This window comes from Sminthopsis crassicaudata, chromosome 2 (genome assembly GCF_048593235.1).
Source record: "Sminthopsis crassicaudata isolate SCR6 chromosome 2, ASM4859323v1, whole genome shotgun sequence".
In the NCBI taxonomy this organism is placed as follows: Eukaryota; Metazoa; Chordata; class Mammalia; order Dasyuromorphia; family Dasyuridae; genus Sminthopsis; species Sminthopsis crassicaudata.
The window spans coordinates 652,680,713-652,708,056 of NC_133618.1; the positions used below are offsets into that span (position 1 = coordinate 652,680,713).

The 27,344-nt window shown below is 36.7% G+C and overlaps 1 protein-coding gene across 1 annotated transcript in view; it reads left to right on the top strand.

The window, feature by feature from the left end:
* Positions 1-27,344, top strand: part of KCNMA1 (potassium calcium-activated channel subfamily M alpha 1) — an 893,014-nt gene that overhangs the window by 638,131 nt on the left and 227,539 nt on the right. Inside the window, 3 exon segments of the mRNA XM_074296747.1 lie at positions 16,998-17,108; positions 20,591-20,696; positions 22,812-22,894. Of these exon segments, the coding sequence (XP_074152848.1) occupies positions 16,998-17,108; positions 20,591-20,696; positions 22,812-22,894 (300 nt within the window).

Genomic DNA, 27,344 nt, shown 5'->3' on the forward strand with positions numbered 1-27,344 from the left:
TCAGTTCAATATAAGGAAGACCTTCTTAGCAATTAGCATTTTACAGTAGCGGAATACCTTACTTTTTTCAATAATGAATTTCTATCACTTGAGGCAGAGGTTTATGACCACTAGTTAAAGATATCTCATAGGGGTCGGACTACATGAACTTTAAAGCCCTTTTCAATTTTCTGATTATAGTTGCTGGAGCATCAGGAGATTCTGTTTGCTTCAGCCTAAGATCAAGGACGAAGAGAAAAGCACACACACACACACATACACACACACATAAACACACACACACATATACATACACCCCTTTCAATCAACAAGCATATATTAATACCTCCTCTATACCTGAATATGTTAGGTACCTGGAAAACAAAGACAGAAAGACAGAAGTGAAACAAATCCCTTCTCTTAAAGACCTTATATTCTATTATCTATATGTATACATTATATATGTGTGTATAGTTATATGTGTATACTTATATGTACATATACACACAGAAACATATACTAATGTTTATATACCACCTACTATTGCCAGGCACTGTGTTTTTAACATTTAATTTCTGGAAAGTTGATGCTATTATTATTCCAGTTTTACACTTGAGGAAACTGAGACAAATAAACACTAAGAGTCTTGTGTAGGGTCACAAAACTAGTAAATGCCTGAGACAAGATATGAACTCAAGTTTTCTTGGACTTCCCTAATTTTATCTATTGCACCACCTAGTTTCCTCCAATGTATATGTATGTTTCTACACATACACATTTTACATATATACACACAAATACACATTATATATACACAGAGATATATACTGCATATGTGTACATATATAAACAAACACTTTCATTATATATATTATATATATGACTATATTGTATTGTATATAGCTTGTTAACATATATAGGATATCCCAAAAATCAATGTAATTCTGAGCTGTACTTTTAAATAATTAAAGAATACTCAGTTATATTAAATCAGTTACTTAAAAGCAATAAATTTTAGTTGATTAAGCAAGGTGAAGTGGATAGAGCACCAGCCCTGAATTCAGGAGGACCTGAGTTCAAATCCGGTTTCAGACACTTAACACTTCCTAGCTGTGTGACCCTGGGCAAGTCACTTAACCCCAGCCTCGGGGTGGGGGGGGGGAGTATATAACTTAAAAAGACACCAGGATATTCATTTGGGAAGATAAATTTCAGTTCAACTTGGAATAAAGTTAGAGTTTTTAAGAGATAGAGGTGAGGAGTGAGGACATCCTGGGAAAGGAAGTTAGCCTATGTCTACCAAGCAGGCAGGAAATGTTTTCTTCTTGTTGTATTTTTATTTTCTTCTCCTTCTTAACATGGGCTTATATGACCTCTGCCAAAGAGAAGACTTCCAAAGGGAAGTCAGTGGGTGCTCTCTAGGCTGCTCAGATAGGTAACACAGGGAATCATAGCATTTTGAAATCCTCTAGTTCAATGCTCTCATTTTACAGTTGAGTAAACTAAGGCAAAGAAAGAGTTCATTCCCATGTCACAGAGTTGAGTAGCAAAACCATAGCTGCATTTGAAAAGTACTTAATGTTGAGTTGAACTGAACAAATGATGGCAGTTACGAGATTTCCATTTTTTACAAGGAAGAACTTTCCAATAATTAGAACTGCCCCAAAATAGAAAGAGTTATCTAATGAGATAGAGAGTTCCTTGTTATTCAAGGGGTTCAAGTAGAGAGGCTAGATGGATGACTGTTGGGAATATTGGGATAGGTAGTTATGGTTATGGTTAGAAAATAGATGCTCTCTAAAATATCTTTCTTCTATGATATTCAAGATTTATGGATTATGTATTGGCAAGACCTTACCACTTATTAATTATTGTGAATAACATATTTTAATACATGGCTTATCATTATAGTGAGGATAATCTGAGATTATTTCTATAATGTACTAATTTTAGAATTATAGGCATGGGACACATGATCTACAGATGGTCAAAGTTAGATTATTTCTGAGTGGCTGAGTTTCTTTGCCTTGATGAACCTAATTTTTTGAGTTGCCTTGGTTAAACGTCAGGCTATTCCTCTGCTTCCACTGGGGGAAAATCATGCTTCTCTACAGTAGTGCACCATCCACTTCATTTGACAGCAGAATATGGAGGTCATTTACTTCCCAAAAATGGTAGGATAATCACTCTCTTTCTTTTGTGATCAAAAGTAGTCATGAAACACGAGGGTATGAAGACAGTGGTAGTGGGGTAATTTCTCTCTCTCTCTTTCTCTTGTGTTCAAAAGTAGCCATTATTTCATCCCTTGTTTCTCTTTTATTTCTTTTTTGAGATTGGTCTAGTCGATTGTGATTGGTTCATGAATTGCAACTGCCTTTTGTATATGCATTTTTGGCTTTTTTATTATATTTGGTTCTCTTGCAAACTCAGTTTTAGGGTTGCAAGGTGCTAAAATAGTTAAAGCTGTAGTAGAGATTTTAAGATTCATGGTAGTATCATTTAAGGAGTCACAGAATTTTGAAAGAAAATTATTGTCCATCCAGTTTTATTTACAACTAAAGGGATCTCTACTACATAATAAACCCTACAAGTATGTCATTCAGTCTCTGCTTAAAGACCTCTAATGCCCATTGGCTATATGTGTTTGGGCAAAAGTGTACATGCATGTGCAAGAAACCACCATTTACTTTTTGGTAGCTGTAATTTTTAGGAATCATTCTTGACATCCAGTTAAAATCGATGTCTTTCATAATTTCTGCATGACTTTCATTTATTATGCTAATTTATTCTGCTTCTCTCTGTGGGAACAAACAGAACAATCTAATCTCTCTTCCATATTAAAAATCCTTCACATGCTTTATGTAAGTATTATAACTTACCCTCCACCTCCCAGTCATCTTTCTTCTGGACTAAACTTTCTCTTTTCCACCAATTGATCCTAATATGCCCTAGACTCAAGGCCCTTCACCCAGGCTAGTTATTTTTGAAAGCTCTTTAGTTTATCAATGTCCTTTTTTAGAAGGTGTACCCATAACTGAATTCAACACTCCAAATGAGTTCTTACCAAGAAGAGTATGAAGATATTGACATCTTATTCTGGGAAAAATGTGTTTTTCTTTTTTTTTTTAATAATATTTTTCCAATTACATGTGAAGATAATTTTAGTGTTCATTTTTTTATATATATTTTTTTATTTTTTATTATATATATATATATTTTATAATATTATCCCTTGTATTCATTTTTCCAATTTACCCCCCCTCCCTCTATTCCCTCCCCACGACGACAGGCAATACCATACATTTTACATGTGTTACAATATAGTCTAGGTACAATACATGTGTGCGAATATCACTTTCTTGTTGCACAATAAACATTAGAATCCGAAGGTACATGCAACCTGGGCAGACAGATATTAGTGCTAACAATTTTCATTCCCCTCCCAGTGTTTCTTCTCTGGGTGCAGCTACCTCTGTCCATCATTGATCAACTGGAAGTGAGTTGGATCTTCTTTATGTTGAAGATTTCCACTTCCATCAGAATACATCCTCATACAGCATTGTTGTTGAAGTGTACAGTGATCTTCTGGTTCTGCTCATTTCACTCAGCATCAGTTGATTTAAGTCTCTCCAGGCCTCTCTATATTCCTCCTGCTGGTCATTTCTTACCGAGCAATAATATTCCATAACCTTCATATACCACAATTTACCCAACCATTCTCCAACTGATGGACATCCATTCATCCTCCAGTTTCTAGCTACAACAAAAAGAGCTGCCACAAACATTTTGGCACATATATGTCTCTTTCCGCTCTTTAGTATTTCTTTGGGATATAATCCCAGTAGTAGCGCTGCTGGGTCAAAGGGTATGCACAGTTTGATAACTTTTTGGGCATAATTCCAGATTGCTCTCCAGAATGGCTGGATTCTTTCACAACTCCACCAGCAATGTATTAGTGTCCCAGTTTCCCCACATCCCCTCCAACATTTGTCATTATTTGTTCCTGTCATCTTAGCCAATCTGACAGGTGTGTAGTGGTATCTCAGAGTGGTCTTAATTTGCATTTCTCTGATCAGTAGTGATTTGGAACACTCTTTCATGTGAGTGGATATAGTTTCAATTTCTTCCTCTGAGAATTGTCTGTTCATATCCTTTGACCATTTATCAATTGGAGAATGGTTCGGTTTCTTATAAATTTGGGTCAGTTCTCTATATATTTTGGAAATGAGACCTTTGTCAGAACCTTTGTTTTTAAAAATATTTTCCCAATTTGTTATTTCCCTTCTAATCTTGTTTGCATTAGTATTATTTGTACAGAAACTTTTTAGTTTGATGTAATCAAAATCTTCTATTTTGTGATCAATAATGATCTCTAGTTCTCCTCTGGTCATAAATTCCTTCCTCCTCCACAAGTCTGAGAGGTAGATTATCCTCTGTTCCTCTAATCTATTTATTATCTCCCTCTTTATGCCTAAATCATGGACCCATTTTGATCTTATCTTGGTATATGGTGTTAAGTGTGGATCCATATCTAATTTCTGCCATACTAATTTCCAGTTTTCCCAACAGTTTTTTCCGAATAATGAATTTTTATCCCTAATGTTGGAATCTTTGGGTTTGTCAAAGATTAGATTGCTATAGATGTACCCTTTTTTTGTCCTTTGTATCTAATCTGTTCCACTGATCTACCGGTCTATTTTGTAGCCAATACCAAATGGTTTTGGTGACTGCTGCTATATAATATAGCTTTAGATCAGGTACACTTAGACCACCTTCCTCTGAGTTTTTTTTCATTAGTTCCCTTGCAATTCTTGACCTTTTATTCTTCCATATGAATTTTGTTGTTATTTTTTCTAGGTCATTAAAATAGTTTCTTGGGAGTCTGATTGGTATAGCACTAAATAAATAGATTAGTTTGGGGAGTATTGTCATCTTTATTATATTCGCTCGGCCTATCCAAGAGCACTGAATGTCTTTCCAATTATTTAAATCTGATTTTATTTTTGTGGCAAGTGTTTTGTAATTTTTCTCATATAATTCCTGACTTTTCTTTGGTAGATGGATTCCCAAATATTTTATACTCTCAACATTTGTTTGGAATGGAATTTCTCTTTGTATCTCTTGCTGTTGCATTTTGTTAGTGATATATAAAAATGCCGAGGATTTATGTGGATTTATTTTGTATCCTGCCACTTTGCTGAAATTTTGAATTATTTCTAGTAGCTTTTTAGCAGAGTCTTTGGGGTTCTCTAAGTATACCATCATGTCATCTGCAAAAAGTGATAGTTTGATTTCCTCATTTCCTACTCTAATTCCTTGAATCTCTTTCTCGGCTCTTATTGCCGAGGCTAGCGTTTCTAGTACTATATTGAATAGTAATGGTGATAGTGGGCAACCTTGTTTCACTCCTGATCTTACTGGGAAAGGTTGCAGTTTATTTCTATTGCATATTATGCTTACTGACGGTCTTAAATATATACTCCTGATTATTCTAAGGAATAATCCATTTATTCCTATACTCTCAAGAGTTTTTAGTAGGAATGGATGTTGGATTTTGTCAAATGCTTTTTCTGCATCTATTGAGATGATCATATGGTTCTTATTAATTTGATTATTAATATGGTCAATTATATTAATAGTTTTCCTAATATTAAACCAGCCCTGCATTCCTGGAATAAATCCTACTTGATCATAGTGTATTATCTTGGAGATGATTTTCTGAAGTCTTTTTGCTAATATCTTATTTAAGATTTTAGCATCAATATTCATTAAGGAGATTGGTCTATAATTTTCTTTCTCAGTTTTCGATCTACCAGGTTTAGGTATCAGTACCATGTCTGTGTCATAAAAGGAGTTTGGTAGGACTCCTTCATCCCCTATTTTTTCAAATAATTTATATAACATTGGGGCTAATTGTTCTTTAAATGTTTGGTAGAATTCACATGTGAATCCATCTGGCCCTGGGGATTTTTTCCTGGGGAGTTGATTAATAGCTTGTTCTATTTCTTTTTCTGAAATGGGACTATTTAAGGAATTTATCTCCTCCTCTGTTAATCTAGGGAGCCTATATTTTTGGAGAAAGTCATCCATTTCACTTAAGTTATCAAATTTATTGGCATAAAGTTGGGCAAAGTAACTCCTTATTATTTCTCTAATTTCCTCTTCATTGGTGGAAAGATCCCCCTTTTCATTTGTAAGACTATCAATTTGATTTTCCTCTTTCTTTTTTTTGATCAAATTTACCAAAGGTTTATCTATTTTATTGGCTTTTTCATAAAACCAACTCTTGGTTTTATTTATTAATTCAATAGTTTTTTTACTTTCAATTTTATTGATTTCTCCTTTTAATTTTTGTATTTCGAGTTTAATTTTTGGTTGGGGGTTTATAATTTGGTCTTTTTCTAGCCTTTTAAGTTGTAAGCCCAATTCGTTAATCTTCTCTTTCTCAATTTTCTTCAAATAAGCCTCTAAAGATATAAAATTTCCCCTTATTACTGCTTTAGCTGCATCCCAAAGATTTTGATATGATGTCTCATCATTATCATTATCTTGGGTGAAATTGTTAATTGTTTCTATAATTTGCTCTTTCACCCAGTCATTCTTTAAGATGAGATTATTCAGTTTCCAATTACTTTTTGGTCTATTTACCCCTAACTTTTTACTGAATGTAGCTTTTATTGCATTGTGATCTGAGAAGAAGGCATTTATTATTTCTGCCTTCCTACATTTAATTTTGAGATCTTTATGTCCTAATATATGGTCAATTTTTGTATAGGATCCATGAACTGCTGAGAAGAAAGTATATTCCTTCCTATTGCCATTCAGTTTTCTCCAAAGGTCTATCATACCTAGTTTTTCTAATGTTCTATTTACTTTTTTAATTTCTTTCTTGTTTGTTTTGTGGTTTGATTTGTCTAAATCTGAGAGTGCAAGGTTGAGATCTCCCACTATTATAGTTTTACTGTCTATTTCTTCTTGCAGTTCTCTTAACTTTTCCTTTAGAAAGTTAGATGCTATACCACTTGGTGCATATATGTTTAGTATTGATATGGCTTCATTATTTATGCTACCTTTCAGCAGGATATAGTTTCCTTCCTTATCTTTTTTAACGAGATCTACTTCTGCTTTTGCTTGATCTGAGATAAGGATAGCTACCCCTGCTTTTTTGGCTTTACCTGAAGCATAATAAGCTCTGTTCCAACCTTTTACCTTTACTCTGTATGTATCTCCCTGCTTTAAGTGTGTTTCCTGTAGACAACATATTGTAGGGTTCTGCTTTTTGATCCAATCTGCTATCCGTCTCCGTTTGATGGGATCGTTCATCCCATTTACATTTACAGTTAAAATTACTAATTCTGTATTTCCTGCCATCGTATTATCCCCAGATTATACTTTTTTCCCTTGACCCCCCTGATCCCCCTCCCCGATATTTAATTTACAGACCCCCCTTGTGACGCGCAACCCTCCCTCTTTTTTTTTTTTTTTTTAGGATCCCTCCCCCCTCCCTCCAAGTCCCTTCACTTATTCTCCTTTTCCTTTCCCCTTTTCCTCTCCCCCCTTTTAATGAGGTGAGAGAAAATTCTCTGAAAAACAAATATGTTAATTATTTACTCTTTGAGCCTCTTCTGATGAGAGTAAGATTCACACAATGATTCTCCCCCTCACTAAGTTCCCTCAGATATGGTGTATTTTCTATGTCTCTTCCTGGGATGTAGTTTCCCTCTTTTTATCACTCCTTCCCCTTTTTCTGAACCGACCTCCTTCCCTTTACCACACCCCCCTTTTTTTCTTTTATATCAGTAAAATCAAATTATCCTTGAGTATTTTTTATATACCCACAACAAAGTTACAGTTCTCAAGGGTTCTGTGTACCTTTTTCTGTTTCTCTTCAGTCTTGTGGATGTAGATCAAATTTTTTGTTTAAGTCTGGTTTTTTTCTTAGAAACATATAGAATTCCTCTGTTTCATTGAATGACCATCTTCTTCCATGGAAAAAGATGCTAAACTTAGCTGGGTAGTTCATTCTTGGTTGCAGTCCTTGATCTTTTGCCTTTCGGAATATCAGGTTCCAGGCCCTTCTATCTTTTAATGTGGAGGCAGCCAGATCTTGGGTGACCCTTATTGTGGCACCTTGGTATTTAAATTGTTTTTTTCTAGCTGCTTGCAGGATTTTCTCCTTTGTGTGGTAATTCTGCAGCTTAGCCACAATATTCCGTGGTGTTCTTTTTTTAGGGTCTATTTCAGAAGGAGTTCGATGAATTCTTTCCACATCTACTTTCCCTTCTGTTTCTATTATCTCTGGACAGTTCTCTTTGATAATTTCCTGTAAAATAGAATCTAGGCTCTTTTTTTGGTCATAGTTTTCTGGAAGTCCAATAATCCGCAGATTATCTCTCCTAGATCTATTTTCCAGGTCTATAGATTTTCCCAGTAAGTATTTGACGTTGTTCTCCAGCTTCTCATTTTTTTTGTTTTGTTTGACTGATTCTTGGGTTCTCTGTGAATCATTCATTTCTATTTGTTCCATCCTGACTTTTAAGGAGTTATTTTCTTCTTTCACAGTTTTTAGTTCTTTTTGTAAATGCCCAATTTCGTTTTTAAATGAATTATTTTGCTCTATTGAGTTTTTTTCCATTTCCCTAATTTTTTTTTTTTGAGAATTATTTTCTTTTTCCAATTCAGAAATTCTATTTTCTTGAGACTTTTTTATCTTTTCCAATTCAGAAATCCTACTTTCCTGTGTTTTTTTAACCTTTTCTAATTCACTAATTTTGTTTCCCTGCATCTCCTGTGAATTCTTTATTTTTTCCAACTCCAATTTCAGGACATTGTTATTCTCTATCATAACTTCCCTTTCTTTTCCCCATTTTTCTTCGATCTCCCTCAATTTCTTAAGAGCTTCTTCTAGGAGAGAGTTATGTGATGGGGGGCAGGAATCGTTCCCCTTTAGGTTGTTATCTGATTCTCTGCTGTCAACTTCCTCGGGGTTGGACACCCGCTCTTTCTCTGTATAGAAGGAATCTATAGTTTTTCTAGCTTTTTTGCTCATACTTAAAAAAAATCTTTTGGGGTCTGTCTCTGGGGTAGGAAATTATTTACTTCTTTACCAGCTTCCTCCCAGATGGGATGGATGCAGCGGCTCCTGAGCCTGAGCTAAGAGAGAGCTCTGGGAGAGAGTTCCCCACCCTCTCCCTGGGAGTGCCTCAGAGGTGATTAGCACTGCTGTGCTTCGAGGGCGTAGAATAGTGAAGACTGCAGGAAGCCCAGCCTATGTGTCCGGGTGGGGAGTGGGTGTCTGCAGCAGGTGACGTAAGAAGCCCCTGCGCTCAAACTGGAAGTGTCTGCCAGAAACCGCGGTCCCTAGTTCAAAGGTTCCGCTTCTCTGGGACTTCCTGGAGCTGAGTTCCACTCCCTCCAGCTAAGCTAGGCAGTGTGTGTTGCCTTGGGCCGTATCCACCCACTTGTCAGTCTCTTAACTATTCTCAGGAGGTAGCTGAGGCCACACCCCCTGGTGCCGAGTCACCCCCAGGGTCCGGGGAAAATCTAATCTGAGTTTTAAAATATTTTGGCTTTCTCTTCTGAACTGCTAAATAATTAGCAGAGAAGAGCTAACAGCCTGTGCCAGATTCCTTTACCTCAGTGGCTTCTCTGATCCCAGAGCCCCTCCCAGCGCAATGGGCGCAGTGTGCCCCTACCCCACCGTCTGTGCTGGTCTTTCTTATTCCTCCCCTGAGAACTGACCTTTCCTGTTGAAACTCCAGATTCTCTTCAGCTGGTAAGTCGTGCTTCCAGTCCTTGTGGTATCTATCAGTCCTGAGCTAATTTTGAGACTTAATTTATCTAATTGGTTGTGAGGGAGTGAGGACGTTCACTGAGTCGTGTGTTTCCTCTCCGCCATCTTGGCTCCGCCCCCTTTAGTGTTCATTTTAAAAATTTTTAAGTTCCAAATTTTCTTCCTCATTCTCTACTCTCTTCTCCCCCCAAAGATTGTAAGCAGTTTGATTTAGGTTATATATACAATCATATAAGACCTATTTCCATATTATACATATGAAAGAAAGGGAAAATAGTTTGCAAAAAATTAGTTTGCAAAAGAAAAAAATGAAAAAATAAAGAAAGTGAAAATAGCATGTTTCTATATTCAAACTCCATCAGTTCTTTCTGTGGAACTGAATAGATTTTGTTTTGCTGAGAAGAGATAAGACTATCACAATTGATCATTGGGCCAAGTTGATGTGTGCAATGTTTCCTGGTTCTGCTCACTTCACTTTGCATCCAGGTTTTTCTAAAATCTGCATATTCATCATTTCTTATAGCATGATAGTATTCCGTCACAATCATAAATTACAACTTGTTCAGCCCTTCTCCAACTAAAGTGTATCCCTTCAATTTCAAATTCTTTGCCACCACAAAAAGATCTGCTACAAATATTCTTGTACAAATAAGTTCTTTTCCCTTTTTTTTGTGATCTCTTCCTAATAAAGATCTAGTGGTGCAAAAGGATGTGAACAGTTTGATTTCCCTTTGGGCAAAGTTTCAAATTGTTCTCTAGAATGATAGGTTACAAATCCACCAACAATGCATTAGTTTTACCATTTTCCTACATCCTCTCCAATATTAATCATTTTCCTTTTCTGTCATATTAACCAGTCTGATAGGTGTGAAGTGGTACCTCAGAGTCATTTTAATTTGTGCTTGTCTAGTTAATAGTGATGTAGAGTAACTTTTCATATGACTATAGATAACTTTGATTCAATATCTGAAAACTGCTTGTTCATATGCTTTGACTGAAAATGTGCTTTTGTTAAGGTAGCCCAAGATCTTACTTGATTTTTTTGTCTGCTGCATCACAGTGATGGCTTATGTTATGTTTGCAATCCATTAAAACCACTATATCTTTTTCAGACACACTAGTGTCTAACCCTGCCTGCCTCATCCTGTACTTCTGAAGCTGATTTTTTGAATTTAAGTGCATGATTTTACATTTCTTCCTAATTAATTTCATCCATATGATCTTTGGAGATCTTGATGCTGCCCCCATTGGCTGCACCCAACAGGCCATCCTTCCAAGCTTTGTGGCCTTTTTAATTGATGAGTATGCTTTATATGTCTTTAGCCAAGTCATTGATTACATATATTAAACAGCACAGAGCTAAGTGCAGATCTCTGGGACATTCCACTGGCCACCTTTCAAAGTGGACACCGAAGCATTAATGACAATTCTTTGAACAGAGGAATGGACTAATTTTTCCAATAGTTAATGAGAGACCAGAGAATGGGAAGAGAAGGAACAACACTGCAAGTGTGAAGATCTTGGATAACCTTTCTCTCATCCTCTGAATGAAGCCCAAGGGGATAGAACCGGGAAGACAGATGAGAATAACCCTGAGTGACAGGATACCAATCACAGAAAGCTAAGGGCTCTGACCCTGTAGTCTCTTTGAACAGCTTAAAGCTATGACTAGTATAGATGGCTTGGTGGAAAAAAAAACATACAATAAAAAAAAAATCAAACCCAGAAGACTTATGAAGCTATATCTCTTATGAGAACCATGGAGACACAATGCTTGGTGAGACAGAATGACTCAACTTCAGCCAAAGAGAGAAGACAGATGTTTAATCCTAACTGACCAATATGTGTTTGGGGTGGCTGGGTCTTGCTCCCCACCCCTCCCTTCCTTCTCTCATGATGAAATGCTAGTATGTTCTTTTGGCAAATACTTTTCTAAATGCATTCCCAGCTGTGTCAGACGGCTACCAATGGTGGATGGGGGAAGGGGAAGAGAGATGAGAGGTCAGATCAAGACAGCGTGATTAGAAGGCTCAGCAGAAAGACAGAAAAGAGGTTTGAGCATATGTATTTGATATAAATATTATAGTTTTACAGAGACATCTAGATCAATACATGCCACATTTCATTTACCTCCTTGAAAAAGTGAGCACAATGTATTCAGCGAAAGCTGTATAGGATTTTCAATTTACTTTGTATGATTTATTATGACAGAATGGCTATGGGTTTTTTAAGTTCTTTATACTTGTTCCAGTAAAAATGGATAGAGTATCTTTAAAAATAAACAGCCCTGAGCCATGCATTTTATATTGTCTTCCTGAGTAAGGCAAGAACTGTCTAAAGTCTCCGCCTGTGGGACTTGGCTGGAGTCATAATTATTTTAGTTTGTGCTCTTTAGCTGAGTCATTTTAAGGGTGTGTTTGTCTTGGTCCCTCACAAGCAGCCTCAGGATTGGTGACAGTAATTTGGAGAAGTTGGGTACAGAGAAAGGAGTCTCTTTACTCTCTCTTTGACATGGTAAACAGATCAAAGCTCCTTGCAATTTAGGTTTTGAAAGGCCATCTTCTCCCTTCCTGCTTAGCCAATACTGAATGTGTGCCCTGGCAGGATGTCAAGGTATTGGGCACTTTGGGAAGTGCTGATAGAAGCCACTTGGAAAATTCCTCAGTTTCCTCAACAGGATATAGATATTCATCTATTGTCAGGCTGGTTAGAAAGATGATCTAGTCTATCTCTGAAATGGTGTTAGTTTGGTAGTGGAAAATGCAACACGTAGACAGCGTACTCCATACTCAATGCAACTTTTTAATCATCTACTATTTTGGCTTCAATTTCTGGACCTTCCTTTACCTCCAAATTATTTTAAGGAAAAAATATATTTTACTAATCACTAATATCAAAACAGTTTCACTTCTTGCCTTTAGAAAGATTTACTTAGGGTATCAACTGAAACTTCCTGCATCTGGGCAGTCCCAAATTCTCAGACCGATATACAGTGTATGTGAATACTTCTGACAATTAGAAGCAAATGATAACTCAAAGCTCAGGCATTTAGTGAGAGAGTCAATGCAGATTGGAAATTCAAATATAACTGGGGAGTTATCTGGGACATTGAGAGGTTAAGGGATTTGTCCAGGATCATGCATCTAGTACCTGACAGAGGCAGGAATTTAAATGTTTTGAATGTAGGTCTTTCTAATTCTGAGACCAGTCTTCTATTTACTACATCATTCCTCTAAAAAAAAAAGTGGATTGAAGCATTATGTTAATTAAAAATCCTAATTAAAATCATCAATATTAGCATCATTTGCAAGTGTTTTGAAAACTCCTTAGCCTAAGTTGTCTTGAGCTGCCTAGGCTAAATGACTTGGATTAGATCAGTTTTATCCCTAATAGAGCTCGCCCTCAGCAAAATTGTGAAATGAGATAATAATTCTCTCTGGCATCTCTTCTGTCTTTCTTTTTTTCTTCTTTTTGGTATTCTTCCCTATAATTCTAACACCCTCTATTCTTGGAATATTTCATCCTCTTTCTCAAAGGAGAATATAGACATGATAGATTAATGTACCCTAAATGCATACTCTTTCAAGGGTCATTATAAAACATGATTATAGGGTTCCATAGAAATTAGGATTTATGAGTGGAATTTATGGTTTTTGGTATCTGAGTAGAGTAGTTTTTGTTTTTGCTTTTTTTTCTTACTGAAAGGGTACAGGAGGCCTACCCAAGAGTGTTAAAATCATTGCAAGAATCTTTGCTCTGGAGTCTTGTTTATCATAGTCCTTCCTAATATGTAATACTCATAATTCCTTCTATATGTTTGAATGTCAGCTAAAGGATATATTTTGGAAAGTATAATAATTGAGGATACAAATATGGAACCTTCCCACTTTAACCCTTTTCTTCTTTCCTTCTTCCATTCCCCACTCCCAAATTGCTTTCACTGAATTTTCAAAAGCCATGAAAATATTCCTGGGAAATAAATTTTCTCCTTTCACCAGCCTTTCACCCTGATTCTCCAGTGCCTGTGGCTCCCCCTCACCAGGAGAAGCAGGTCCTTAAATGTTGATACTGAATTAGAAAGGCAGCCTCTTTCCCATCCATCAATTCTAACTGCATTCAAACATTTTCAATATGTTGGCTCCTTGATAACTTTCACTGTATGGAAAACAAAATGGAGGGAAATGATTATTGGCACAAGAAGGGGAAGCCGTAAATCTTCAAATCAGATATAGGACAGATTGGAACAATATGGGTTTTCCAAGGTTTCTATGATAATGTACCTAATAACTCTCCTTGGGCAAAAATGCAATCTGTTTTCAATCAATCTCTCTTTTCTGAGCAAAAATACCAATTATATTGAAGGGAGATTTTTTTCCCCTTACTATTTTTTTTTATTTTGATAAAGACTACTCTCCACCCTAGAAATTATTCTGAGAATAAAAGATATATATATAACACATATATATATTTTTTTCAATTGTCTGCAATGTTATTGGACAGCTATCATCAAATGAGAAGAGTCAATTCCTTTCCCTTTTTTTTCAGTATTTTTGTTGGCTGTATTTGTCCACTTCTTAAGAGAAGTGAAAGCTAATTAAAGGCTTAAAGGATAATATTGATTGCATTGGAATATGTTTTATGCATCCACAGCACAGTTTCAATTAACTGAACCCTGCCTCTTTGTAAGTCCAGCTGGATCAGCTTTGTGGAGCTTTTTGATTCAAGACATTAACAGGTTGATTCAGTTTAGGATAGGATGATTTATCTTGACACAGCTCAGCTCAGTTTGGTTATTAAATGATAACCCTTGGGCAAACAAGTAGATAGTAGCATAGCAAGAACTAGAACCCTGAGCCTTAGTTTCTACTAACTTATAAAAGGAGGAGAATCATCCATCTCCCTACTCCATAGGGAATCAATAGGGACTATTTGGAATTGACTGGGCTCTCTGAAAGAAAGCAGTGATGTTATTAAAAAGTAACATGAGTGCCATCAGACCAGGTTAGATTTCAGTGGCTTTCTCATTAATAACCAAACTAGGAAATCTAAGGGCATGCTTTACATTAGCCTTCAATGTCCCAATACCTTATTGATTTAAGCCCCCTTTCTTGCTCAGACCTATGTTCTATTCATGTATATTTTTCCATATCCTGTGGTACATATTTTATCACACATTTAGGCATACATATGCATTATTCACATATGTCTCTATATCTAAATTTATCTATATCTAGATATTATGGGCACAGAGATGAAACCAAATGGTGGTTAGCAATGATCAGAGTTAAAAGATGTATATAGTTCTAAATGTTGATGTAATGGCCCTATTCGACCCTGGAAGACCAGGATTAAGAACAAAGATTAAAACATCTCCTTGGATGCAGTACATTAACATCCCTGCCTCCCCTTTATAGCTTCAGTTTGCCTGATCGCTAACTGTACCACCGTAACAATAACAGTCTGTAATGGCGATATTATTAACTGCATCGTGCGTATTATTGATTTACTCTTTGTTCTGCATCATTATCCTTTCACCAATGAGTTTACTACATCATTCTCACATACTCAGTCAAGCACCAAATTACAATGATAGGCCAACCTCCTGTAATGGCCTCTAATGGAACATTGCATAAGTAATCATTGCTGCCTCCCATTATGCACTGCTTCCAGCCAATGAGGGCTTGGCCCTCTTGGAACACGCACAGAGCAATTATGAAGTGGAGGAGACCTGGTGGTTCTCAATTTTGCCCAGGAAATTACCTTGTTTCATATTTGCCACCTGCTGGTGCCTCAAAACCCAGCCAGCAAAGCTGCAGCCATGGTTGGTGCCTTTTGTTGTAGTCTCTGGTAGGGTCCAAGGCTGAGGTCAACATTGGAGATTTGCTTTTATTATGTTCTTCACCCACTCTCTCCCCTCCAAAAAAAAAAAAAAATTACTGGCCTCTCTCCAGACTTCAGGATTCTTGGCTTTGCTCTTTACCTGTACATTTTGGGAACTGAAATGAATATAGTTAACAGCAGGACAGAAGTAACAGGCTTAAATACTTTATCCTTCATTCCTGGAGGAGTAAATCACTAGGTAAACCTAGTACCAGAGAAGAAGCTGCTAGCCCCAATAGTTTATCTTCAAAAAAGTGGCTACTCTACAATCAAGAATAGTCATGTTCCATCAGAGTTCATAGAAAGGGCACTGCTCATAGAGACAAAAGGCCCGGGATTAAATCAAAGCTAGACCAGGTGCATGATCTTGGGCAAGACATTTAATTCTTTTGAACCTTGAACTTCTCATCTGTAAAATGGAAGTAGCAGCTTAGGTTTACCTGTTGTTCAAGTGTTGGTAAATGTTTTCCTATATACATAGCAACCATGACTGTATACCTCCTTCCCAAGTAATTATCATTCTCCCATACTAGTTGGAGGAGGCACCCCATCTAGACCAAGGTGGTACCTCCTTTGTGCCCTCTCCTCCACCTGCCTTCCCATAATTCCTTTGACATGTATGGAAATCCCATGGAGCATAACCAACTCAGCCAGTGATGCGGCAGTCCCGATAGCCCCATCTTTGATTCCATAGGCGTTCCATTCTCATTTAGCTTTGAGTAATGCCCACTTACTGTAAAGTGTTACATGCTCCCATTGTTGGAGGAGTTATGGCAGAAAAATGCAAAATTTCCTTTTAACTGCTTATGGCCAGCAGAGCCTATAATGTGTCAAGCCACACATTAGCTGCCCTGATAAAACAGTCTGCTTTCATACACACAAAATCATCGTTTCAGCAAGATTTGTTATCTCATTACCTGATAAGCTGTATGTCATAAACCAAACCTCCTACAGTAAATCTCCTGAGAGGAGGCTTTGTGGGCAGAAAGGGAGAGATAGGAATCTGCAAAGGGGCTTGATAATGTAGCATTTAAACTCACCCATAATGCCACTTATTGTTAAATGCATAAAACTACTTGGCCAAATGGTTTGGCTTTTAATAGGATTTTGTGCAGCATCAGGTGAGAACCCATATGCCTTTTTTTGTCCCTAAGTCTCCGAGCACCTGCTAACACCTCAGTTTTGCCTCATAGGCCACAGGGAAATGGGAAGCCGGATTTTTAGGAACGCAGCTTGAGGAGACAAATGCTTCCTTTGCAGCTGCTGCCTCTTTCTCCGTCTTGCCCATGGAGGGCAGGGTTATATCTGGTCTCAGGGTTCACTAACCCAACCTCTCTTGTCACAGGCATATCGTTGTCTGTGGGCACATCACTCTGGAGAGCGTGTCCAACTTCCTGAAGGACTTTCTGCACAAAGACCGGGATGACGTCAACGTGGAGATTGTCTTTCTTCACAAGTAAGGGGCACTCTATCCAGGCCGTAGTCAGTCATTCAGTCAGTCAACAAGCATTTATTAAGCATTTTGTATGTGCCGGCGCTCACTTCGTGCTAGAAGTATAAAGAAAAGCAAAAGTAAACATAGGTCCCTGCCTCCAAGTGGCACGTTGGGGAGACAACGTGCAAATAACTACACACACACAAACATATATAGGTATATGGTACATATAAATATGTAAAGTACATGGAATATACATGCATACACATCTACACAACCTATTTGAAATGTAATCTCAGAGGGAAGTTTAGGGCAGTAGAGAATAAATGTACCACCTACCATTTTTAATTAGAGATTAGTCCCTTCCTCTACTTTATGATGACAGCATTTGGATACTTCTGCCTAGAATTACTCCTTGAGTATACAGATATTTTGGATGATACAAAGTTACATAGGCCTTCCTCTGATCTCAGAGTTTTTGTAGTCTAGTTAAGGAGAGAAACAATGAATGTAAGAAAAGTTAAATAGGATTGCTTCAGTGTTTCAAAATGTCTTATTTATAAATGAAAATTAATCATGCTGCTGCTGCTGCTAGTAAGCACTTACATTGTGCTTTTCAATTTGATCCTTGCCCTACCCCTGTGAACTATGTGCCATTTGGGAAGGAAGCAAACATTTATTAAGAACCTACTGCATTCCAAATGTTCTAGACATGAGAAGTGCTAAATATCTTACAAATGTCACCTTATTTGAATTTGTTTTATTTCTTCAGTGGTGTGCTGGATTCAGACTTAAGAAAATTTACAAATGATTGTTATTTTAATTTTTTAGACTGAAGTGATGGAGAAAATGTTAACAATACAAATTATTAAGGTAATAATTATTAACTAATAAATATAAATGATTAATTAATGAGGGCTGGTTGTTAAAAATTTGCCAGCACAACACTAGTGTGATTCTTTTCATTTTATATATGACGAACCTGAAACTGAGACAGTAAGTGGCTTGCTCATTATTGTACAACTAGTAAGGATTTAAGTCAGGATTTGAATTGGGTTTTTTCTGATTCCAAGTCAAGCACTCTAACTTCTGTGTCACTTGGCTAGATAAGGATATTCTTTCCTATGATACTGAATATAATCTCTCCAAACCTTTTCAAAAAGTTTTAGGACTTGTTAATGCTCCAGAATTCTTCACCTGATGGTTGTCTGAAGAAAATGACCTCCCCAGATGTGGCTAGTCTGGCAAACTGTATATATACATGGGCAGACCAAATTAATAGCATTTTGTATTTGAAATGTCAGGTTAGATTAGGCCAGCCAATGCTTTTGCTCTGGGGGGCATAATTTTTAAGAATTTAAAGTAAGTTTCTTACCTTAATAATGCATCCTTTAAGTGAAGAAAATAGTACTGTTGCATGAGGCAAGCAACTCTCTATAAGAGTCTCACATTAGCTTTACTCTGAGAGAAAGAATACCATTGTTAACTATTCCTCAAAACATGTGGCCCCAGCAATGCAGGTCACTTTGCCCACAATCTCTTAATAATATTTGGGTGTTCGACCCCCAAGTACTAATTCCTTCTCCTGAGGAAGAGGTCAGGTATGAGTTACTGACTTAGCATGAGTCAAGGGCCAGTAGGAATGTGAATTTAAGAGTGTATCATTCATTCATTCATTCAGTAAACATGTATTGATACTTTCTATAGAAAAGATTCTGCTAGGAACTGAGGATAAAAAGACCCAAAAAATAGTGTCTACCCACAAAGGGCTTACATTCTTTTAGGGAGATATAGAATAGACACAAAATTTGTACAAACAAATTTTGGTAGGGAAAGCACTAACAACTGTGTGGATAAAGAAAGACCTTGTGTACATTGTACCTTGAAAAGAACAAGGAATTCCAGAAGACACCCAATCAGAATACAGAGATCTCCTTTAAAGAGCACTCTCCTCCTTCCTTTCTCATACTACAGATGCCTAATGCCAAGATGTTCAGGATCAATTGTTCTAAGACTTTCTATAATGGAGTTGGAGTTCATGTTATTAGCATTTCTCACCTATTTATCATTGGATCCTCTTAGTCTAGAGATAACAAACATAGCACATGGACCACATGTATCCCACCGTACTCTTGAGAATAGCCTAAATTTTTAAATTAAATTAAATAAAATTAAAATGCAGTTCCTATCTGATTTTAATGTGTTGATATATTGATTTAAAAAGGAATATGTAGATGTATGGTTTTCTAAGTCACTAAGTGGTTCACAAGGATATTTATGTATGATTCAGTGATGCCGGATTCTATTTTAGTGTTACATCACTGTCTTAAAATACCTTCTCTCCTGTCTCCTGCTCCTGACTTTAAATTAATGAGCCTTGGATCCAGCTAGGCCCTGAGATGTTGAATAGATGTTCATCTTACCCACCAATTTCCTCCATTAAAAAAAATAAACCTCTTCCTAGAATCATAGATTTAGAGTTGGAAGTAAATTAGAAGTCAGAGTCCAACCCCCACTCTTGACAAATGAGCTCACTGAGTTCCAGAGGGACAAAAAAATTTGTCTAAGGTCATATTGGTAGAAAGTAGTTGCCCATATCTTTTTGCAAATATTCTTTTGAGTCTAAATTACACTTGCAGAGCTCCCCTGACAAAGGGCAACGCTACCAGATAGAAACATTAGAAAGAATTGAGCAAAGGCCAGGGTACAAAGAGTTGAAAAGTGCTTGTAAATCTCTCTGGTATAAGGTCCATGGGGTTGTGACAGGAGATTCCAACCACCTTTTGCTTTCCCATCTATAAAATGGGAATACAAAAATTGGTCTCCCTTGTTCCATTTACTCTGTATATATCTTGTATGTGCCTGGTTATTACCTCTCCCAATTGGATAGTAACAACATCAAAAGCAATAATAGTAATGATGATAATAATAATACAAAAATTTTATTAGAATTTGAACTCCATGATAACAGGGACTATTTTGCTTTTGTTTAATTTCCTAGCACACAACACAGTACCTGGTACATAATACTTGAATCTTATTGACTGACTGAAAGACAGAAGTTATGAGAAAAGACAGGAAGACCAAAAGACAGAAATTAGGAGAACAAAATGACATACTCTGTTAGGAATCAAGCAGCTTTCCTTTATTCTAGGTATGGCATTCACTACTCTACTCAGTTGCCTTTTGAAATCACCAAGCAAATAGTACCCCTATAAAGAAGAGCCTTTCTTTAGGATCCTTAGTACATGGACATATGTTTTTGTTTTTTTTTTCTAATGACCCAGAAGTTTGAAGTATCACCTGTTCCTTGGATTAGATATCAGGGTTTCAGGTCACCTGAATCTTTCACCAGTGATGCGGCATGTGGAAGTTTTGAAAGAGGGCAGATCTTACTTTCTAAACCTCTCTTCGTGGGAGCTTCAGGCAGTAGGGAAGTCATAAACGTCAGAGAACCAGAGGTGGGTATCTTACTGAGATGCTTCTGTTCTTTCCTTCCACAGTATTTCCCCAAATTTGGAGCTTGAAGCTCTCTTCAAACGTCACTTTACTCAGGTGGAATTTTATCAGGGTTCAGTCCTCAATCCACATGACCTGGCAAGAGTCAAGGTAAGGTGCAATTAGTTGTTTCAGGTTTCAAGTCAATTGGTTTACCATATTTAACTGCCTACTGTGGTATTGGAGGGGACAAGACCGAACTCAAAACTCTCCTCCAGCTTACAGCCAATGACTTTTTTTTTTTACAATTTATAGGGAAAGCAGCGATTGGAGGACATCCCAGAATTTTGGAGATGATTCTAATATCCCTTCTGAGACAAACCGAAACATAAAGCTTTAATAACCAGCCTGTGTGTTCTGAAATCTGTTACTTACAGAGAATAGGAAGAGAAAAAAAATTTGTTCTTTCCCCTTTGAATGCTTGAAAAAAATTCTTACTCAATTATTTTCCCACTTTTTTGTTACCTTCCTCAGAATACACATAATTGGCTAGTACTAAAGAAAGGAGAACAAAGTATAGACTCAGGGCTCTGATTCTAGATATTGTCTTTATAGGGCAGCAAATAAAAAGTTTCCTTCATCTTTACATATAGTGCTCTACATGCTACCTGAATTTTGTTTTAGTTATATAATTTTGCTTGAGATTGTATGTGTGTATGTGTGCAGTTTTAATTTAATTTTCATAAACAAAGATTCAACTTTTGCTGCTGACTTGTGCTTTATCTCTCCTCTCTCACCATCCTATTTAAATCTACTAGCTTCCCATGAAATTCCTATTATAGTTTAGCCTGAGAGATGTATGACAGAGAGATTTAGGAAAAGTCCTAGTGTTTTGATGAGCACCACCACCTGCTACTTTATATATGCATTTGGGATTGACTGAAATATAAGCCCTTGTTATTGGGAGCAGAGGAACAATTAAGAATTTTACTCTCAGGGGAAGTATCACAAAATATAACTGGGTAATTTGGGCCATCGTTGGGCAGAGGTAAACAGGTCAGGGTCCCTAGGACACTATTATCAGGCCACTGCTGCTAATACCTCTGTACTGAGATCAGGGAGCACAGGGGAGAACTATTTTAATTAGTTGTTTTTGCTAAGTAGGTGTTTAACAGCTAAAGGACAACCTGTGCTCTCTAACAATATTCTCTAAATTTAGTGCATGTGACGTTCCAATTCTTGGAAAAAGGCACCTACCTCAAGAAATAGTTCTGATTGTTAAAAACGTGTTAGGTAATTCTTGGATATTAGTTCCAAGAAACTCTTATTAGAGGTGATTTAAGAGCATATATTAAATCTTTTAAGAATAATATTGGAGAGGAAATCATATTTTTATATCCAACATTTTTGTTGCAAATGTAAAAATTCTAATAGTGAATAAAATATACCATAGATCTGACCTAACAAGCTATTGTTATATTTGTGCTGTTGTTTTTATTATTTATTAAGACCAATGAATCGTAATATTATCCAAAGGCTTCAAGTTAGCCAAAATAAATTTATCACTAAAGCATTATTATTAAATAAAAGGGATTAACACAATTATCTTACTTGGTCAGTAAGTAAATTTTCTTTTGTCAATGCTGAGGAAATCTTAGCTAGAATTTGGAATTTAGCAATATTTACCAAACTCCTCCCCACCTCTTTCACTTATGCATATGCATACATCTCTACCCCTCTTAATAGTTCTATTTGAGCACAAAATGCAGCCCCTCTTGAAGGACAGAGCTAATTTTCAGTGAATATTTGCTCCTATTCACACTTAATGTGAATATGTCCAAAGGAGTAGTGTTGCTCCTTTGGATTTGTGATTTCTGACTTCTCTTCTAATACTTGATAGGAGAGTAGTTTAACCTCTGCCTTCACTTCTTCACGGGGATAAAAGGACAATAGCACAGTTGGGAAAGAAAAAAGGAAGAGAAGAGGATGCAAGACTTAATTAATTGCTTGTTAAATAAATTGGAAGAGGGTGGATATAAATCACTATGCAAAATGAAAAGTATAATTATCAAGGTGCATGTAGCTCAATTCAGCAACAATAAAATGAAATGTTTACATCCTACCAAGAAATCACAGCCTACACTCTCCATGAAAACTATAATCTCCGAGGCGCTTACTCTCCTGTGGGAAGCACCAGGTTCTCCAAAAGCTGTCAACTGAGAGAAATTGCAAGCGAGCCAAGCTATTTATATGTTTGTGTTTTGTTATTTTCCTTCGGTGTCTTAGATAGAGTCAGCAGATGCGTGCCTAATCCTTGCCAATAAATACTGCGCTGACCCGGATGCTGAAGATGCCTCCAACATCATGAGGTAACCATGGAGAAGCTGGGGAAAAAGGGGTGGACTCCTTGATGTGCTGCCCTTTCTCTTTACTTAATGTCTCTTAGGAGTACCAGATTTTCTCTCTGAAGCCTTTTTTTCTGAACTTATCTGGTGGAGATGATGATGGGTGTATGGAAGGCCATCATTAAAGTGACATGGTATAGGGGATTCTGGAGCCATCAAGGTGAAATTTCTCAAATGTGAAGACAGAAATGTCAATTCAGATTCCAAAAGGACAAGGCGGGGGTGCAGAGAGGGAATCTAGACTATGGGGAAAAAGTACAGTACATACTGGGTTCAATTACCAGCTGTGCCAATTATAACCTAGGTGACTATGGACTAGTTCCTTGATTTCTCTGTGCCTCAGATTGCCCATCTGTAAAATTGTGCTAATTGATCTCTTGTAGTCCCATGTCTATGATCTATATGATCCATTTGAACATGAATGATGTGGATAAATTGATGGTTTTCCAATGAACTGGAAGGTGGTTAAACACATGAACATGGGCACGTACACACAATGTCGTAGTGGCCCAAAGGTATTTAAATCATTTAATATCTATACTGATTCCAGCTTGAAATTTGAGTAGGTAGACTTGGTAGATATATCAGAGGCAATTGCTATAGAAATTCATGGACTTACTTGGGTCATTTCACTAGTAAATGTCACTAGTAAGTGAGCTCAGATTTTCTGACTCCCAACCTCGCTTTAGAAACAGCTAGATGGTTCATAGAATAGTTCAAATCTAGCCTTAGTTACTTACTAGTTCTGTGTCTCTAGGCAAGTTACTTATTGTCTACCTGCCTCAGTTTCCTCATCTGTAAAATGGGGAAAATAATAGCATTTACATCTTAGAGTTGTTATAAAAATAAAATGAGAGTACTTGTAAAGCACAATATAAATGCTAATTATCACCACCTCCATTATCATCATTATTATCTAATGGAAAGAGAACTGGATTGGGAGTTATAACTCTGAAACTCAGTTCTTTGCTATGGCACTTTATTAAAATAACTGTGGACAAGTCACTCAGTCTCTGGGAAGGAGTAGACTAGAGCTCTTTGAAGGTTTCTTTTATCCTAAAAACTATGTTCTTAGGAAAGTGGATTGGATTTTGAACTTTTCTTAGGACTGTATTTCAAATAGCACTTGTGTAGCTTCCAATCACAGTATAGAAATTCCCCTCCAAGGACTCAGGATATGTGCCACTCCCTTTTTTCACATTAAAGGGCAGCATGTTCTCATGAGCTAGTTTCAGGAGACAATCAAGAACAATATAGAAGGAAGAGTTCGGGGAAAGTATTTCATTGCTGCTCAATATCACTGGATGTTTTCCATAATTTTGAACATCCATCCTATTGATTATTTACTTGAACCTTCAGTATTGTTTGGGTTTGAATATCCTCTCTCCAGGAATTTGGTTAAGCTTTGGGACCCTAAAATTTTAGAATTCTCCTCATCTGTTCTGCCTTTGCTTTAATCAGTTGTTCCACGAGACATGAACTTTCCTGTTTCTAGAAATGTGTGGCAGGTCATGATGAAGTAAGGTTGGGCTGACATATTTAGGAGAGAGCAAAGCATCCCATTAGCATCTGGCCTTGGTGTCTGGCAGGGCACATCTGTCAGGATCTTTTCATTCCTCTTCCTTTTCTTTAGCAAATATGCCTGTCTATTGCAGACATTTATGAGCTTTCTTAATCAAGGTTTCACTTGGCAGTAGAAGTAGTTTCTTGTTTCATATTTCACATATACATATTTTGTCTACTTCTTCCTACCCCTCCCCATACTTCTATTACCTTCAGCAGGAACAAGATTGTAGAAACCTTTGTGTGAAGAACCCATCTATTCTACTGTGCTTAAAGGATGGGGGTATCTCTCTACGTCCACTGGCAACACCGTCTCACTCATTTTAATTGAACATTTCCTTAGTCATTTTAAGAGATAAAATGCAGGCCTCCAAGGTAATAACTAAATTTCATTGTCTACAAAGTATGCAATTGAAAATCTCATTCAACAGTGGACAAAGTCCAAGAGAGAAATGCTGGGATGGTACCTTATTGTGTGTACGCCACTTGGAAGGTCAACTTCAGAAATATCACTTCTCTTAATTGCCACATGTTATTTAAGCCACAAGCCTGAACAGTTCAAGATTTTATATTCTATTAAAACATTGATATCCAAGGGTGATTGGCATGATGCCAAGGAATAAAAATCACTTAGTCCAAATGAAAGCCACTTCTAGTTAAGTCAAATAAATGCTTTGATTTCTTCTCTAAGGCTGGGGGAGAAAAACAAACATGGGAATGTGAGGTTAAAATTAACTCTACTTATAATCACACTTATTTTCTTTTCTTTCTTGCATCTAACAGACTAAGAAAACAGTATGACTTCCTTAAATTAAACTAGCAAAGATGCATTTAAAATTAGTTTGCTTAGAAAGCTGATCAATATGAAATGATCTCACAATGTCTGGGACCTCCTGTTCTTTGAATTATATGTAAGGGTAGACACAATTCTTTTTTTTCAAAAACAAAATTATATCCTTGAAGAACAAAAAACTCAACGTGAATTTGTATGAGGGGAAGTATTGTTATCTGTGCATTTCCCAAATGAGCATCAATACCTTTTAGGAGAAACCGACACCTTGGATGAATCTTCCCTACTTCCCCCAACTCTCCCACCCAACCCTTCCCCTATACTATATGGTTTATATGTTTTCTTAAAAGACAGGAGATGTATTTGATTTAATAAAATATAGGTTAAGGTATCTGAAAAGTAGTTTATTTTGAGTAAAGAAAGATAGACTAGGTATAAGATGGAGAATATTCCCTAGAACCCCACAGTGATTCTCAACTAAGTCTTACATTCATTGAAATTCATTAGAAGTTCTCATTTAGAGGAGTCATTGAGAGTCCCAAAATCTCATTGTTGAGACCTTGGAGGCAATCTAGTGCAATCCATGTCATACCAAGGATCCTTATAAAATATGTTTAATAAGTGAGCATCTTTTCCTGAAGACTTCTAGTGATGGAAAACCCATTCCCCACCTTCAGAGGCATCACATTCCATTTTGAAGCAGCCTCAGACTCTTAGAAATGGTGGTTGGCTTATATGAAGCCCAAATCTGGTAATGTTTTTTGTTTTTTTTTTTTTTTTTTTTTTGCTTCCTCAAATCTATCAATTCTCCTCCTTTACTCAGAAAGATAAAACAAGGTCAATAGAAATGGCAATAGCTACTAATTAGTATGCTGTTTCCAATGATGGGATAATCTGGAATTTTTTGTTTTGTTTTGAGGTTGTTCTTTATTTTTTTTATAATCCCAAAGAATTCTTAAGGTACAACTAGAGTGATTGCTAAAAACCAATTGAAATAATACTATTATATTGAATTAAACCAATTGAAATAATAATAATAAAAGCATTCTAAAACAAAAGGAAAGTATCTCAAATACCTTGAGGCTAATAGCTTATCCAAGGGGATAGACACTTTAAAATTTCTATTAATGCTAGAGTTGGCAACTCACAGAAATGAAAGGGACTTTCAAAGTCATCTAGTCTATTCATGCAGGAACTTAGATGTTATAGGTGCTTTCATTATGATTACATATCTAGTAAATTGGGGTAAAAATAGGACAAGAAAGAAGGAAGGACTACACTGGAGGGAGATATCTGACCTTCTCTTGTCATTAGAGGGAAGAGCTTGGAGAAATGGAAAGAACTCTGAAAGAGGCAAATTTAGGCTTGTTCTATTGGGGGGGGGGAAGCTAAGCCCCCACCCCAACAAGCTTAACATAACTATTCAAAACTGAATGGATTATCATGAGAAGTGTTGAATATCTTTTCCATAAGCATATTCATGTACAGTCTGGATTATTGTTTATTGCAGAGGTTGTAGGAGAGATGATTGACCTTGGGAGTTCCTTTTTATTTGGAGATTCTGTGAACCCAGCTGTTCTGACCACCATGGTCCAGTTTTGTCTTCATTCTTCCATACTGTTTCAAGCTCTTTATGTTTTACCACTCCTTCAAGACTGCTGTTGGTGTTCCCTGTAACTGTGTTTCAACTGGATTCAAATACCAAAGTGGAAAGTGTATGTGTATGTGTGTATGTGTGTGTGTGTGTGTGTGTGTGTGTGTGTGTGTGTGTGTTGGGGGGCGTATTGTGTGATTTCTCCTTAACTAGGCTTTTTTCTTTCTTTTTCCTCCTACCCTTGGAAAGACTGATTGCTGGCTCCATTTGCTCCAGTTAGAAATAGAAATAATCTAACTGGCATTATCATAGGAGGAATTCCTGACTGTTTTAGACCTTCCTTCTTCAGTTCAGCTCAAGAATTTACCAATAATTTATTAATCAGAGTAATTATTAATCATCTACTGTGCCTGATTGAGGGATACATAAGATAAATTAATTAAGAGCTAATTCTCAACAATATTCCA